We start from the raw sequence: 17,528 nt of genomic DNA, 5'->3' as shown, positions 1-17,528 counted from the left end.
CACAAAAAAAAGTACAAATTGGTCCACTTTTCATTAAAAACCTGACAAGAATCACTTGATTTATGCTTTTTACTCGTAGATGCCATAGTGATGGAAGGTGAACCCAAAAAATGATCCAAAATGGCCGTGTAATGGTTATTATTCACTGAATATGTCTCACACTAATGAAAAGTCTGGCAATATAAAACCACAATAGGCTATGGCTGACACGACGAATCTGCGTGCGCTTATGAATATCACTGTTCACAACTGGCTGACTGTGGATGAGATCCTCTTGTATTTATATGAAAATAACAAAGTATCGAGAACCTTCGAGATGTATCTGGAAGACACTAGCCAGCGCACTCGAACGAACTACTGCTTCAGCCATCTACCTGCAACGTTAATACTAGTACTTAAGTACCACTTGGCACTGGTAGATGGCTGAAGAAGCATGTCTATTTAATATTTATTTTTATAGGATTTTATGTAAAGTATCAAATCGACAGCGTTCCTTGCGAATCTGGAAAGCATCTTACAATTCTAAATACCGCAGTATAGCTTAGTGGCCCACGGGCTTCATTGAAATTTAATTTAATCGCATTTTAATGTTAAGTAGTTATTTTTTCAAAATAGTCGGCAGGCCATGGCAAAGAGCTCCGCAGGCCATGCGTTGAAGACCCCTGATCTAAGCCATACCTTAGAAGGTATTGGCTTGGGTGGCAATTGCTATGTAGTCAGCATAAACAAACTTTTGACTGGTTGTTGAAGGAATGTCACTTGTGTATAAGTTGAATAGAGCTGGGATGAGGACAGATCCATGGCAGTCCATCCTGTAAGATATATGCTTATATGTTCTGCAACATTTGCCAGGTCAGTGCAAATGTTAGGATCAGTTCCAAAAACAATAATTCAGCTAAGGATGAATTATTGTTTTCAGTCTTGATCCTAATACACTGAATACATAACCAAAACAGTTCTTACAGCATGAAAACTGGTATTCAATTCTGCTTTAAATTCCCTTATCTTATCCACGGTTCATCAAGAAATACTAAAATAATAATAATAATTTAGAGCTTTCTCCACCTTTGCAACAAGTTGCCTGGTGTTGTACTTCCTTACCCCAGTGCTGAAGATACTTTCAGGTACAAACTTTGTTTGCTCACACTTGGATAAAGGATTAAACTAAACTTATTATAGTCTAACCAAGTGAAAAATAAACTCTCACCTCTCAAGAAATACTAAGTTGGTATAATCATAACTGGCTTTCATCAAAATCACCTTTCTTTTCTGTTTTATGCTAAAGTTCAAAACATTTTCAAATAAATTATCACCACATTCAAAACCGACTTTGAAAGGACAACCATGCTTCATAGTCTTTTGCTTGACCCTGCTTCCTCTTTTAAACCTGGGTGGTTCTGTTTATTTTTACTCATGTGTGTGTGTGTGGTGGGGAGAGGAGAATACCCTGACTTTTTACTTTACTCCAGTTTCTTATAGTGATAATCTTGGTTCTCAATGTGCAATGTTCAATTGATACCTTTGATTTTTCAATAGTGAGAGATGAGAAGAATCTTATCTAAACTAGATGTCAAAGTCTACTGGTCCTGATAACATTTCCCCAATTGCTCTCCTGTCCTATTCTTCCTTTTTTTTTTTTTTCTTGTTCCATTTGTATCTATCCTTTATCTCAAAAACCAGCTCAACCCACTGCCAGCTGTCCTTCAGCTCAAATAAATGCAGTTCAACTGCAGTTTAAGAAGGAAGACAAATTTGTACCATCCAGTTTCTCTCATTTCAATTCTTTCCTGTAGTAACTGAGAAAACCATTAACATTTAAAACTTCTATACCACCTGGAAACCTCTAAACAAATAAATTATCTCCAATATGGATTTGGTCACTGTGTCAATCAACAGAGATCTTGCTTATTTCACCCACTGTTTGTTCAACGGTGGGTGAAATAATAAATGTCATGGAAAAGTTTATAGACTCAAGTGTTTACTCTCCTCATATCTAAAACATCTGCCTGTATGATAAGAACCTACTTAATAGTAGTGGTTTGGTATCCACAAATTCAATATACAATTTTGCTGATGACAGGCTTTCTGATTTCATAAACCTTGCAGTATACAAATCCAAACTACCAAAATATCTTTCTACATCTCTAAATATGGGATTATCATTACAAAATTTTAGGAAATAAACTATTTTTTAAGCTAGCTTGTATCTTGATTAACTTTTCCTTATGACTATGTAAAGATTTTATGTTATATATTATAAAACTTCCTGCATTTACTTTTCTCATTTTAAGCCACTGTAGGACTATCATATTCTTTCATTCTTTGAGGGTTTTGTTCCTGAGAATAAAGCTTTTTTTTTTTTTTTAACAAACATGTAATATCTTGTCTGCAGGATAGTGAAAAGAGCACATTTGAGGCTATTTAGTGTGATATTGAGACTAGCAGAACAAAATATACAGTTGGGTGCTGCTATAGACCAGGTGATGGAATATATGGTGGAGATAATATGCATAAGCAAATAGACACAATGAGTGGAAGGAGGGTAATTATGTGGATTTCAACTATGATTGGAAGGAGGAGAGGACACATAAGAGGAAGAAATTGGATTTTATGCAGTTATTAACAGATAACTACCTGAGACAGCATGTAATGGAATATAGCTAGGGGGTTCGAGAGTGCTTGACCTAGTAATTGCATCTGAGAATTTGACTGTATTTAATATGACCACATTGCCACCAACTGGTGAGAGTGATCATAAGGTCTTGACCTGGGAGGTGGCTAAATGTGTGGAATTTTTAATCAAGACACAGTACATGTGGAATTACTGGGCCGGTAAGTATGACAAGCTTACGAGATTGCTTGGTTCAGTGCCATGGCATGTAAAACTGCAAGGGCTGGAGGTTGATAGTGCATGGGAAGTGGTAAAGGAGTGTTTGAAGGAGGTAATGGCTGATTGTATACCTAGAGTCCGAACAGTAAATCAAGTAGGGATTAAATGGATGAATAACACCATTAAGCTTGAGCTGCAAAAAAAAAAAAGAAACAACTGTGGAGGAAATTTAAGGAGAAAGGTGACCTGCAGGCAGATGAACAGTATAAAGCATAGGCCAGAAGGGTAACAAGTGTGGTAAAAAAAGCAAAAGCAAATTATAAAAGGAAATTAGCCAATCAAGCTAAAGAGAATCTCGAACAGTTTTTTCAATATGCTGCAAGTAAAAGAAAAAATGTATACAGCAGAATGATTTTAAGGAATGCTAATGATAGGGGGATAACTGAATCAGTTGATATAGTGGAATTACTGAGTGAGCACTTTGCAAGAGTATATCATCCAGGTGGCGATATTGCAGGAACCAATAGCTTATACGGGAATTGAGGTGAATAGTATATTACAAAACCTTAATGAATACATCTGTGGGATTGGATGGTATACCAGCTTGGGTCTTACGTGAAGCGGCTAAAGAATTGTCAGTGCCCTTGACCATCTTTAATTTGAGTCTCGGGTCTGGGTTAGTCCCGAGGGGGTGGAAAAAGGGGAAAATAGTGCCACTGTATAAAGGAGGTTCCAAGACTGCTGTTGAAAATTATAGACCGATCAGCATATCAGGAGTCATTGTCAAGGTTTTGGAGAAAGTAGTCAAGAGAAAAATACAGACATGGACAGATAAAAATGGGATACTGTATGGGGGACAGCATGGTTTTGTGAAGGGTAGATCATGCCTCAGTAACTTGCTCACGTTTTATAACACAGTGACGGATGAACTGGATAAGGGTAATGGTTTACAGTGATACTGCTGGACCTTGCTAAGGCCTTTGACAGGCTACCACATGGAATTCTAATCAGCAAACTGCAGCATATGGGATGGATATAGGGTTGGTGAGATGGATAGGAGGGTGGTTGATGGAGAGATATCAGAGAGTAGTTTATTCAGGAGTAGAGTCCAAAAGATGGCCTTGCGACTAGTGGTGTGACACAGGGTTCTGTTCTTGGACCACTACTTTTTAATTTGTTCATTTGTTTGCTGATGATGCAAAGTTGGGTAGAGCAATAGTGAATGCACATGATATCAAAATTTTGCAGGATTTGGATAGATTGGAGGACTGGGCTAAGGAGAATGGATGTCAATTTAATGTGGCAAAGTGTAAGGTTTTGCATTTTGGGGTGAAAAGATTAGCAGCAGTATACCACATTGGTAGAACTGTACTCCAGGAGATTGACAAGGCCACGGATTTGGGAGTGTTGGTGGATAGGGAGTTGAAGTTTAGGAGGCACATTACAAAAGTGGCTAAATCAGCTCATCAAATCACTTGGTTACTGAAGAATACTTTGACAAGCAAGTTATTGTTCCCCCCTGTATCGAGTCTTGATAAGACCCCCATCTTGACTACTGTGCCCAGATCTGGGCACCAGGGTTTCTTCTTCATGGGGAGGAGGTGGAGAGGATCCAGAGGCGAGTGACAAAGATGATAGCAGGTCTATGGAATGAACCTTATGAGAACAGGTTGAAGATTTGTGGGTTGCAGAAATTGGTTGATAGGTGGGAAAAGGGGTGATATGATTGAGACATTCAAATTATTGAAGGGTTTCTATAAGATTAATTCAGGGGATATTTTTCATGACAGGACTGGTGGTGGGAGGACTAGGGGGCCATCCATGGAAACTGGGCAAGAGTGTGGTTAGCAAAGGTGTTAGATTTAGGTTTTTTATTTGGAGAGTGGTGAATGAGTGGAATAAGCTGCCAGAGTCTGTCGTGGGTGCCGTGACTGTGAATGAGTTCAAGGTAAAGTATGATAGATACTGTGTGGATGTTGAATAGTTGTTCTTGACATGATGTTTAGGGCCTCCTTCGATGAGTCTAAGGACTCCTTGGAGTTGCCCATAATAATAATAAGCAACTCAGCTGATGCGTTTTATTCTCTTACAGGGAAAAAAAATGAATTCCCTTACAGGGAATGTAATGTTGTATGCCATTACAAGAAGTGTGAAATTATCAATGTGTTCATGTTATGGAAATTATTAAGTGAACTTACTTTTAGCATTTAAAGGGTAAGTCCATTTTAGCCCCATCTAGCTTTTGGAGACTGAGTTTGCAGTTCAATCTCCACTGACTTGAAGGCATAGAATTGTTTCTAACTGAATGCTGGCCAAGAACAAATAACTCCAGAGTTGCAAATTTCAATCTAGAAGTTAGAATCCCAAGATAATGGAAATTACTCTGAAAATCTTATATACACTAAAATATTATTTTAACCCAGAAATTTTTAATAAATCAGAGTGAGATTTTATTTAATAATAAAAATCAAAGGGAGATTCTTATAATAGCTTTTGTAACTCCTCACTATATTTCAAATATATTTTGCAGAGTTCTTGGTTCATAGAAAATCTTATTCATATAGGTTTCTTGAAATAAGATGTACAACTTTCTGAAACAACAACAATAAAAATAAATCAATCAAATTTTACTGTGTGTTAGAAAGGAGAAAGAAGTCATAATTCTCAAAATGACTTCATTTGTTACATGATACTGTTGGCCAAAAACTTAAATTAATTCTGACTATAAACATAATCTCAAATATACCTGTATGTTGTTTGTAATTAGCACAGACATGATAGTAATTCTGTGCATTAAAGAGTTTTCAAACAGGACTGTGGTGAAGCTGCAGCATCTAACTTAAAAAAAAAACACTTAGTTTTAATAGCATGATTGTTTACTTTTATATTATATTCATGTTTAGTTTTTTACAAAGATATAAATCTGAAATGTTGTATACATCATTTCTCATGGTTGAAGATTATTCTATACACATTGAATATGTGTATGGAATACTGAATAACTTGAATGTGTGAAAATTCAGTTTCAATTAGCTTTTCCTTCTTGTAGAAAAAGAAACACAGAAGAAAAGTCCTTAGTTGCATATCCATTGTTAACCATCATACGAAACAGCTGGTGAGCAATAGATCCTAAAGGTGTTGGAGAGGTAGTACGAGTAGCAGCTGTCTGGGCTAGTCCTAAATCCTGAAAATTTTATATATAAAAAAAAAAAAATGAGCTATATGCAATTACATAAAATGTCTGGATAAGCTACTATTCATATTAACCATGAACAACAGAACAATTACCTAATTAACTCACTATCTTCAAAGAGAAAGAAGCATACAATGAGAATAGATGTTAAAGTACAGCTTTTTTTTCTTTCTTTTTTTTTGGGGGGGGGGGTTCCAATCAACTCAACAAAATAGATGGTAGCTTTAACTACAGCTGGGAAAACAAAGACCATTACATTTCATAAATAAATTATATTCTTCTTATCTTTTACCCAAGTGTGATGAAATATCTTCACAATTCAGTTATCTCTACACAGAGGCAGCTGAATAAAACATTGTTACTTAAAATATCGTTTTCTTATAGATCAGGAGTCAGGTCGTGACTATTAAATACTATAGTCAAATGATTATTACTCTTGTAATTAGGGCTAAAATATGATCTGCAGTAACTCTAGTCCTGAATTCAGTTTCAATTAGCTTAACAAATCTGAATTACTAAATCAGTCAACCAAAAAAAAAATGACAGCTTTAATGGAAAATGTTCAGAAGATACCCCCCCCCCTCTCGAGAGCAGAAGATGTCTCTATAGACTGCATCATTCAATTTTGACCAAACTTGGAATATGATTTTTGCTAAATTTTCAGGGAAACTTCAGCAATAATGAAATGGAGAGGGTAAGAACATTATCTCTGTCAATATCCCTCTAACCAATTCTAAGCACTAAGAAGCTTACCATATTTGCCAGCCTGGTTTACAAAGTGGATAGCATCTGACTTTACAGAGGTACTCGTAGTTGTAGAGTGTAGTGATGTAGTTCACTTGTCATAGGCTGAATTCCTCCTGTGGTATGGGTATTTGTGAACATATTTGGGTGGGTGTATTACCATCATCTAGTGGTTAGACAACCATCTTGTTTATGTGAAGGCCTGGACTGGCTTGAAAGTTTAGTCTCTTTGAGAACAGTTTCCAGTTATCTATGCTCTTAGCACCTACAGTATAACAGTTTTATAAGTTTAAAACCTACTACATATGCAACTGTCAAAATATAAAGAATGTGTAAAGATACTTCTTCAAGGCATGGAAAGTGCATTTTAATTTTATGGTATTATACATGCACTACACTAGAAGTCATCGATATAAACAAAATGTCAAATCAACACTGTTCTTTCCTTGATAATAACTGCTTTAATGTATACTGGAAGACTTTTTGCTAATTAGTGGGTGTTTCACGCAACAAGTAGCTTCAACTAATGAAGCATGGGTATCTTAACCATACCTTAATACTGAAAAGTAACCCCACAGAACTTATTAAATATGCTCGAAAATATATTGCCCACAGTCTTGACTGCAGCAATAAATAAGCTAATGACATTTTTCTTGAAAGCAAATGATAGAAAACAGACACACATAATTTAGAGTTTGATTAATGAAGAAAACTAGAACTACTCTCAAAACCAATTAAAACCAATGAACTGACCAAGTTCATTGGTTTTAACTTTGCAATGAAAGTAGCAAAAATTATAACATTTCTTCATTTTACAAAATTTAAATGCTAAAAGTAAATTCACTTAATAATTTCCATAACATGAACACATTGATAATTTGACATTTCTGCTTTCCAAGTCATGGGTTAGAATCCCACAATGGTCATGCATATTTTTGAATGTCTTTGAGTGAGAGATGAACACTTTCTCTATAAATAATATAATAACTGTCACTATCATCCAAGCAAATGCATTGCTAAGAATAAGTATTTAGGACATTTGTATTAAAATTCAGATATCTTTTTAAAAAGAAATGTAGCACATTGTATTCACATGATTCTTAATGTTGTATGCCATTACAAGAAGTGTCAAATTATCAATGTGTTCATGTTATGGAAATTATTAAGTGAATTTACTTTTAGCATTTAAATTTTGTAAAATGAAGAAATGTTATAATTTTTGCTACTTTCATTGCAAAGTTAAAACCAATGAACTTGGTCAGTTCCTCCTGTAATAGTCCTGTCTCCTGAAACTGTGTTTATAGTACTGAGACAACACTTTGTGACACATTAATTCAATATGCTATCTTTTCCTGCAACTGCCCTGCCTCAAATCATCTAAACAATAATGACTTGCCATCCTGAAAGTACTGGAAATATGGTTAACCAATAGAGCAAGCCAAAAAATAGAGTGAAATGATGTAGTTGCAATCTGTGCTTTTATAGCATGAGTAATTTGCAATGTGTGCAGTCCTATGGAGTGGTAGATAAATTTCTACTAGTATTGCTGCTTGTATAGTTAAGTCATATTGATTTTATTTTATACAGTAATACTCTGCCTTTACTAAGATCTGCTTGTATGACACTTTTCATTTATGACCCACACTAACTCATTCAATGGGTTTAGTGACATGATGCTGTTGTGAATGAAACGAATCGACGTGTAGCATTGTTACTCACTAAAACATCTGTGTTCTGGTGTTTGCTGTAAATTACTAACTGTTTATAACTATTATTTTATTTTATTGTTAACAATGGCAGATAAAATTTAAAGCAAGAGTGTTGTTGTTTCCAGTGAAAACGAGAAAAGTAAACATGTTACATTAGATGCTAAGAATTAAATTATTAATAAATTTAGTGGCCATGATGTATTGAACATAGAGGCTGCAGGCTACTGCTGTTACAGTTGTTAAAAACAAAGATAAAGTTCTAAGTGAAGTGAAAAGTGCTACGTTAGTTAAAAACTACAATTATCCATAAATTAAATCTGACAAAATTATTACTGAAATAGGAAAGTTTTTAATAATGCAGACTGATGACAAAACTGGTTGGTATGTTTCCTTAAGCCAAGCTATTCAAAATAACTTTTTTATTTGCATATGGATGTAAAAATTTTTTTTAGCAACTTGGATTTAAAGGGAGTAATTACAGATAATGTACCTGACAGGATTACAAGCACAAAAAGAAAGTATTAAAAATAAATAAATGAATTAAAAACTAACGATTAACACACTGACTCCATCAATAACTGGGAAAGAGCAAGAAAAGCAGAATATACATAGGAATTTACTTTATCTAAAAATTGAAGCAATTCTGTTTTGGAGCTAGGCTATATTGCCAACACAAGCATCATAAGCAAGAACACCATAACCAGGGCTTGAAAAAGGTGCTTGTCTGCTCATTAATTTTTTTTTTTTCTATTGTTTCATTTAATCTGTATTAAGATGTGCATGAAATGATGATCAAAACTTTTATTAATGAAGTAAAATTATTTATGTGAGTAATTCATTTAAAAATATATGTGAGTAATTCATTTAAAAATATATGTGAGTAATTAATTTAAAAATATTTTGAAAATAAAATTTCACATGACTGTATCCAAAACAGCATTGCATTAGTCATGGGGTTGTTTGTGATGCTCAAAATAACGATTACAACTCACATTATGTAATGCTGTAATTTTAATTAATTTTTTTTAAATAATTTCTGTTCTTATAAGTGAAACTGATGATACTCTTTTATCCATCTCTTTTTAAATATAGTTATATCTAATTGCATATAAAAGAATGATTTCATTTTTTATTTTCTTTTGGTACTCAAAACATTCACCACTGGATTTGTGATTTTTCTTTCATTATTATTTGTCATCAATGTTAGTTTCACATTAGATAATCTTCATTTCTTTATCATTTTAATTTTTCTTCCCACTGTATCATACATGATTTCTTCTAAATCATAGGTGGTAGATTTTCATCAACAGTGCAAAGACCATCACTCTGCTTATTAGAGACGACATGATTTGCAAAATATTGTGCAGGTAATCCTCGTACAATGCGGGCTACAAATTGTAGTAACCCTTTATCTTTTCATATATTTTTCAACACTTGACTTTAAAATCAAATTTTATCTTTGTTAAATTTGTGTCTACCCATATCGCGCATGTAGTTATAAGCAACAATTTTATATTAGGGAAATTTAGCACGCATGTATGTCAACTGTTTACCATATAAAGTGTTTATTGTTGAAAATCGTCTTCGTTTTCTGCCAGGAAAGCGCATTAAAAATCATAAGTGTATTAATCTCAAGCTGAGCACTTTATTTTTTGGTGCGTTACATACAATACGTAATGCTTTTTTTTTTATGCAAAAAAAATTATTTTTAGAGTAATGGCCACTTAGTGTGCCTTTGCGATATATGCGTTTGTTAATAGGGATAAACCCTCCACTGTAAACTGCGAAGGTAACAATTGAACAAAACTGAACACACATTTGGTTTCGATCAGCACATGAGACTCAACCTTCACGAACTTCTTCGTGAAGTTTGAGTTCCAGTCTCTTCAATAGTGAATTAATTGATGGGGAAATAGATTTAAATGAGGAGGAAGTGGTACAATTAATAGATGACGTTGAACCAAATGGCGGGGAAAGTTCTGCCGAAGATTCTGATTGTGATGAATCCATTAAAGAATTCAGTTTAAGAAATTAGCAGGATTGAACTTGGCAAGAAAGTTATTTTATGGATAATGATCTCTCAATGGAGTGCTCCGGAAAATTCACAAGACAATTGGATATTTGTTTAGCTCCGTATTATGAACTTAATAAAAAAAATTGCAGCACAGTGGTAAGCAAGGTCTTATTACTGACTTCTTGATAACTAAACCAGCTGAAGTATGCAATGAGAATTATACTAATGATTCCAAGAGATTTCAAGTGATGACAACGTCCGGCCACTCGTAAATAAAGAACATCTATATTTACGTTATTGCCTAAAACATTTATGTATTATGTGCAATTTATAATTTTATTCTATGTATTTGTTATATAATTTATATGTTTTCTTAACTTACATGAATTACCTGAATTAAATAAAAATATATTTTTGCTGGAAATGTCATTGTTTATATAATCTTAAAAAAAAATGATTTCAGAACCTAACTTTTCTATGTGATATAAGTCTCGCATAATGTGATTTATATAACACGCCATTTTTGTGGAACCTAACATCCACGTTATATGAGGGTTACCTGTATTTGTTTTGCATTTGTTTTCTAGAGTAGAGAACTGGATAATCTAATCCAGTTCTCTACTCTAGAAAGAGAACTGGATTATCTAATCCAGTTCTCTTAGCTCCCCTGCAGATTAAATGTACAACAGGATTACAGCTGTTCATGTCTCGCATAACGTGATTTATATAACACGCCATTTATGTGGAACCTAACATCCACGTTACATGAGGGTTACCTGTATTTGTTTTCTAGAGTAGAGAACTGGATAATCTAATCCAGTTCTCTTAGCTCACCTGCAGATTAAATGTACAACAGGAATACAGCTTTTCATGGATGGGATTCACATATAAAATGAATGGCAATATGTAAAAAAGAAATACATTATGTGTGTCTCTCATTTATGTCAGTAACATTAAGCATTTCATCTGTAGCAATCTTATGCAGCTATCAAAGTCATTTAGTCTTCTTTAAATTCATACATGTAAAAATGACTACTTTGATCACCTGCTCTAAGAATGAATCTCACCACGTTTCCTTGATTATATTATAAATAAAAAAATAAATCAGCTAACACCTTTTATTCCCTAATAGGGAGTAGGCGAGGCATTTATACCCTATCTAGTTTTGGAGACTGAGTGGGCAGTTCAATCTCTACCAGTAGCCAATCAGAGATAGCTGGCCCATGTCTATCACTAATTATAGGTGGCTACTGAGACCAGCAAACAAGTGCTGCCATCTCTTGGTGCCTAACCCTAACAGGATATGTTATTGTCTAAAATAATGTGGGTGCTATGATCGATTTTCTTGAGTTCTGGGAGGAAAAACCCGCTTGTCTGTGCCAGAGATTGACTAACTCGGGAACCGGTCGAAGATAGGCTTAGAAAAAGTTCCTCCAGTCAGTGACTAGACTAGAACCTAGGTCTAACTTCGAGCAGCCAAGCACAGAGGACACAAGCGCCACTTCCACTGAGCTACACAGGCCCTATATTATATATTACAATTATGAAAATATTTCTTGGCAAAAACTCACTTATCATTAAAACATTATTTATAAAATTATAAGGTTGCAAAGTTATGAATATCGTTTCCACACAGGCAACCTACTTTTTCAATGGAAATGTAGCCTATACTGCTGTTTCTCCAAACACACTGCAGAGCTGTCAGTATATGCCACTGAAGAAAAGCATATATAGAAGCTATAACTACTGGAAAATTGTTAATCTAGAACAGTGTCCAACATTATACATAAAAGGGGAAAAAAAAAAAATATATATATATATATATATACACAGTAATACCCCAATTAATCTCAGGATGTATTCCTAGAAGACAAAGTGGTAAACGGGGTCATTTTAACACATAGTAAATAGGGATAGGGGAACACGCAACCAAGAATAAACAAGTTTTACATACGTGCACAGAAATACAAAGTTTATTTTTATGCTGTCAAAGGTTCTAGGCTCTTCTGAAATTCTTGATTTTTTTTAGTGATGAAGTTGTCTAGTGTCATTTGTCGTTTTTTTTTCTCTCATTAAGCAATTATCGGTAGCAAGAGATCACATCCAAAACACCTAGTCTTGCTTTTGTACTTCTTTCAAAATCTGGATCATTCACTACAAACTGATAAACAATTTCGGTTATCGTCACCAAATTTTTATTGAGGAAATCTGTAACAAGTTCTTTGGATTCTTCGTTCTGCCTGTTCTTGAAGGTCGTTGTTGGTAAGGTCAATAAAAACTACACAATGTACGGAGAAAACAAATGCATGGGACAAACATAGATTTAGGGGAATTACAGCACTACGATGAATCGTCACCTTTCGCTGGTTGTTTTGGAATAATCGTATTATATACGAATCAAGGGAAATACAGTGATAAATTGAATCAGCATAAATTTAGCATATTTTTAGGCTTCGAGTAAAACCGCATTATATCGAATCATGAAATATTTAGCACTTTTTTTTTTAGAGCTCGAAAAAAAAACGCGTTATATCGAATCAGGGTAGCTTTAAACGGAGTCTTACCATATACATACACTATGTTGCCAAAAGTGTCTGGACAGCAAATGTTTGTATTTCCCATCACTACTATAATGATGTCAACACAATGTTGGGCCTCCTTTCGCTGCTGTTACAGCCATTATTCTTTGGAATAGGCTCCCACTAAGTTCTGGTAAACCGCTTCTGGAATTTGTTTCCATTCCACCTGTAGTGTGGCGAACAGCTGATAAGCGTTAGTTGGGAGAATGGGTCTGGCATGCAACCTTTGCTGCAGTTCATCCCAAAAATGTTTGATAGGGTTGAGCTTAGGCTGGTCAGTTTAGTTCTTCCACCTCCATGTCTTCACACTATGGAGGTAGGGGCTCTTGCTTTGTGAGCAGGTGCATTATCGTGCTGATACAATTCGAAACCGTTGCCGCAGTGCAGGAAGAATAGAACTGTCCAAAATGTCATGGTAGGCATCAGCATTTAATAATCCAGACAAAGAAAGCAATGGGTTCAGTCCAAACCAGGAAAAACAGCCATGGACCATTACGGTACTGCCTCCAAATTTCACTGTGAATACAAGACATTCTTATATCATTCACTAGGTATTGCCAAGTCCCAACACATCCATCAGATTGCCAGATCACGTACTGTGATTCATCGCTCCACAGGACCCTCTACCATAATCCACAGTCTAATGGTAGTGGTGCTTGCACTATTCAGAATTACACCAAGCAATGGTAAGTGTAATGAAGGGCTTGTGAGCATAACCATGAAACCCAAGAGCACCTCCTGGCAGATAGTTCTGTTACTGGCATCCATTCCAGAGCTCATGCAGGTCATTTAGAGTGGCTGACTGATATATTTACTATGACAACACGCTTGAGGATTTTGCCAGTTCTGATTTGTCAGTTTCTTGGGCCTACTAGTTTTTTTTTTTTGGGGGGGGGGGGGATTTGGTGGTTCCATCACATTTCCATTTCATGATAACCTCATTGACAAGAAACCAGGGCATATGCAGGTAGAAATCTCTCTAACCAAATGACCGAACTTGTGGGCTACGACTATCATACCACATACCATGTTCAAACAGACAACTCTTTTCATCACTCATCCTGACATCAAAGAATATCTACACTGCTAATGTCCATTTGCCTATGCTTATAGAGTTGCAGATGTATATCTGTGTCATATGGGCAAGGAAGCATATAGCTATGGGTGTCTAAACACGTTTCATAACATAGTATATGTGACATCTAAAGTAATAATAATATCTCATCTCATCATCTCCCCTTCCTTTTATCCTCTTTTACCTTGTGGTGTCGAGGGTTCGTTAATCATTGGACTACAAACCGTTAACAGGATAAGGTGGTCAGCCCTACGCCCTAATAATAATAATATTATTATGTGACACCTCCAAGAAGTCCAAAGACTCATCGAGGGAGGGCACCTACTCTACAACTCTGTCTCCCCAAGTACAGTAAACCGCATCATCTACACCGATGCCATCTACTGCCCACCACCATCACCAGTTTCAGCAGACAATCACAGACATCTGGGCCAAGATTCGAACTCACAGACTTTTGGCTAGAGAGCAGATATGCTAACCACTTGGCCAACCAGGCCACAAGCATTGTGGGCAATGCTGTTGGGGCATGGTCTTTTATGTCATTATCATTGTGTCAAGTGTTGTGTCCTAAATACAATACACAAATACAATTTTAACCATACATAAAACTTAATCACTAACTATCAACTCACATAGAACAGACTAACTGGATACTGGTTGTCTACCTACTTACTATGCTCCAAACAGCAAAGGGTTGGTATCAGCATCTTCTTCTTCTTCTTCCTTTCCAGTAATAGCATGTGTTATGATCCAAGCTTCTAAACTATATGTCAGGATAGGTCTTGCTATTGAATTATGGATTCTTATTCTTGTTTTCTTGCTTATTAAATTTGGATTAAATAGCTGATTAATAGTTTTGTTATTCCTAAGTAATTGGTTAATTTATGCTGCATATCTTTATGGTATCAGCATTAAATACAAATACTGATAAGTACTTTTTTTTAATTTAAATTTCATCATCATGTGTATCAAGGATATAGGCCTAGCATGGCCTGTTCCGGCCTTAGAAGTTATCGTTGAATCGTTTAAGAGGATGTCCTGGTTTTCTTTTTCCTAGTGGCTTGTTTTGGTAATCTTTCTGTTTTCATTCTTTGAACGTGTTCCATCCATTTATGTTTATATTTTTAATTTTTTTCTATTACTGGTTCTTGGTTTAATTCTTTCATAATTACTTTATTTCTTTTGTGATCAAATAGGGTATACTTTGCAGTTTTTCTCATAAACATAATTTCTGCTGTTATTAATCTTTGTTTGTTTTTTTGTTTCTGTCCAGATTTCGCTTCCATACATTAAGACTGGTAGGGCTAATGTATTGTATACTTTTAGCCTGGTTTGTTTTTGAACTAGGTTTGGTTTAAATATAGAGTTAATTATACCTGTTATTTTTAAAGATTTTGCAATTTTTATGTTTATATCTTTTTCATTTTCATATGTGATCATACATCCTAGATAGTTAAATGAATTCACCTGTTCTAAGATTTTGTTATCTATTACTATTTTAGTTCTTGCTGGATCTTGTCCTTCAAAGGCCTTACTTTTTGATTTTTGTGTTGATATTATCATACAATAATCTTTGGCTATCTCATTTAGATCTAAAATAGCTTTCTGTAAGTTATCTTCAGAATTTGTAATTATTATTTGGTCGTCGGCAAAGAGGAGAGTGTTTAAGTTTACTGTAGGAGAAAGTTTAATTTCTTGATGTAAATTTTTATTCCATTTTATTATTATTTCATTTAAGTAGATATTAAAAAGAGTTGCTGAGAGGGGACATCCCTGTGGGACCCCTTGGTTTCTCTCTCTCATATATGATAGCTCGTGATTTAATCTTATTTGTATTTGATTATTTTCATATATACTTGTGATAGCTTTTAGGATATTATTTGTTATTTGTCTTTCTTTTAATATGTTAAATAATATGTTTCTTTTAACTTTGTCAAATGCTTTTTCAAAGTCAATAAATGCAATATGTGTTTTAGGCAAAAGGCTGGGTCTATACATGATCGTCCTTTTCTAAATCCATTCTGTACTTCTAAAATAAAGTTTTTGGAATATTTCATTAGTTTGCTATTTAAGATTCTGCTATATATTTTGTAACAGGAATTTAGTATATTGATACCTCTATAGTTTTAGGGTCATCTCTATTACTTTTTTTTTTTAAAGATAGATATCACAATTGCTTTTTTCCATTCTATTGGGGGTGGGGGTACCAGTTGAATAAATTTTATTTAAAAATAATAAGAGTCTTTCTTTGAATCTTGTTCCTGCATATTTATATAGTTCTGAACTAGCTTATCTTCTCTAGGTGATTTTCCGTTTCTTGTTTCTTTCAGGCTGATTTCTAATTTTCTTTAGTTATTTCTGTTTCATTTTCGTTAATTGTTTGCCGGTTGTCTTTTTTAAAATATTTGTCTGTCCACAATTCTGTGTAGTAATTTAGAAATTCTTCTAATTTCAATTCGGTGTTTAATTTTATGTTTTCTTTTTTATCTGCATTTAAGTGTTTCAAAATCTTATATACATTGGGTCTTATTTTATATAAATCATGTTCTAAATTAGAAACAAATTTGTTCCATGATTCTCTATGTCTTTTTCTGACTTCTCTTTTAGCTATGGCTCTTATTCTTTTATATTCTATTTCATCTTCTAATCTTTTACTGCTTAATCATTTGTGATAGGCTTCTTTTTTCTTTTTGATTATTCAAAATTTGTATTTAAATTTATGAATAAAATTTATATTTTACTGGTGGGCTGCAAAAATGTTTCATTCCATATAAAAGTCTGCATGTTTCAGTTAATCTGGACATTATTCTATATATGAATACTGTCTCACGAGGAAAGTTATGTTATATATTTGTGCCAGGAATGACCAGACGTAAACATCAGTCTGAGAAGAGAAATATCTAATCTTGTCTGATGATTTCTAAATTATCAAGAGTGAAGGTAAGGTGAATTAAGATTCTTCTTGCATGAAAAAAAAAAAAAGGGAGGGGGGGTAGGACTGTGTTTTGGTAGCACTGAAGGTGACAAGGTTATCCTCACTCCACCAGAGAATAGCATGAAGATCAGTGTTTAGGGTAGTCATAAAAGTTCTTGAAGCTTGGACTGGATTATTACTCACTAAGAGAAGTTAATAAATTATGTACAGCAGAAAGTGAGCAAGTGACAGAGTTCTGGTGTACCCCTGTATTGGTGGAAAAAAATCAGGGGGGAGGTAGAGACATCCAATTCTGAAAAAGTCAAGGGCAACCAACTGCATAGGTTCACCAAAAACCTTTCCATGTACCAGCTATGCAACATACAAACATCCATCCACCCACACCACAAAAACAATAACTTATAATGCACTCATACATGAAATTAATCCGTTAACATACAAAGACGTCT

At 34.5% G+C, this 17,528-nt stretch overlaps 1 protein-coding gene across 1 annotated transcript in view; it reads right to left on the bottom strand.

Moving 5' to 3' along the window:
* Positions 1 to 5,688: 5,688 nt before the first annotated feature.
* The window catches only part of LOC150099018 (3-hydroxyisobutyrate dehydrogenase, mitochondrial), an 80,182-nt gene continuing 68,342 nt past the window's right edge, over positions 5,689 to 17,528 (bottom strand). Inside the window, exon 6 of the mRNA XM_090405078.1 lies at positions 5,689 to 6,014. Coding sequence (XP_090261204.1) covers positions 5,856 to 6,014 — 159 coding nt within the window. The 3' untranslated portion in view covers positions 5,689 to 5,855. The remainder of the gene's footprint in view (positions 6,015 to 17,528) is intronic.

The sequence above is a fragment of the Typopeltis vanoorti genome, chromosome 15 (genome assembly GCF_054136105.1).
Source record: "Typopeltis vanoorti isolate ZY-2024b chromosome 15, IOZ_Tvanoo_1.0, whole genome shotgun sequence".
In the NCBI taxonomy this organism is placed as follows: Eukaryota; Metazoa; Arthropoda; class Arachnida; order Uropygi; family Thelyphonidae; genus Typopeltis; species Typopeltis vanoorti.
The sequence above is the reverse complement of the archived record's forward strand: the minus strand, read 5'-3'. Positions and strand labels throughout refer to the sequence as shown.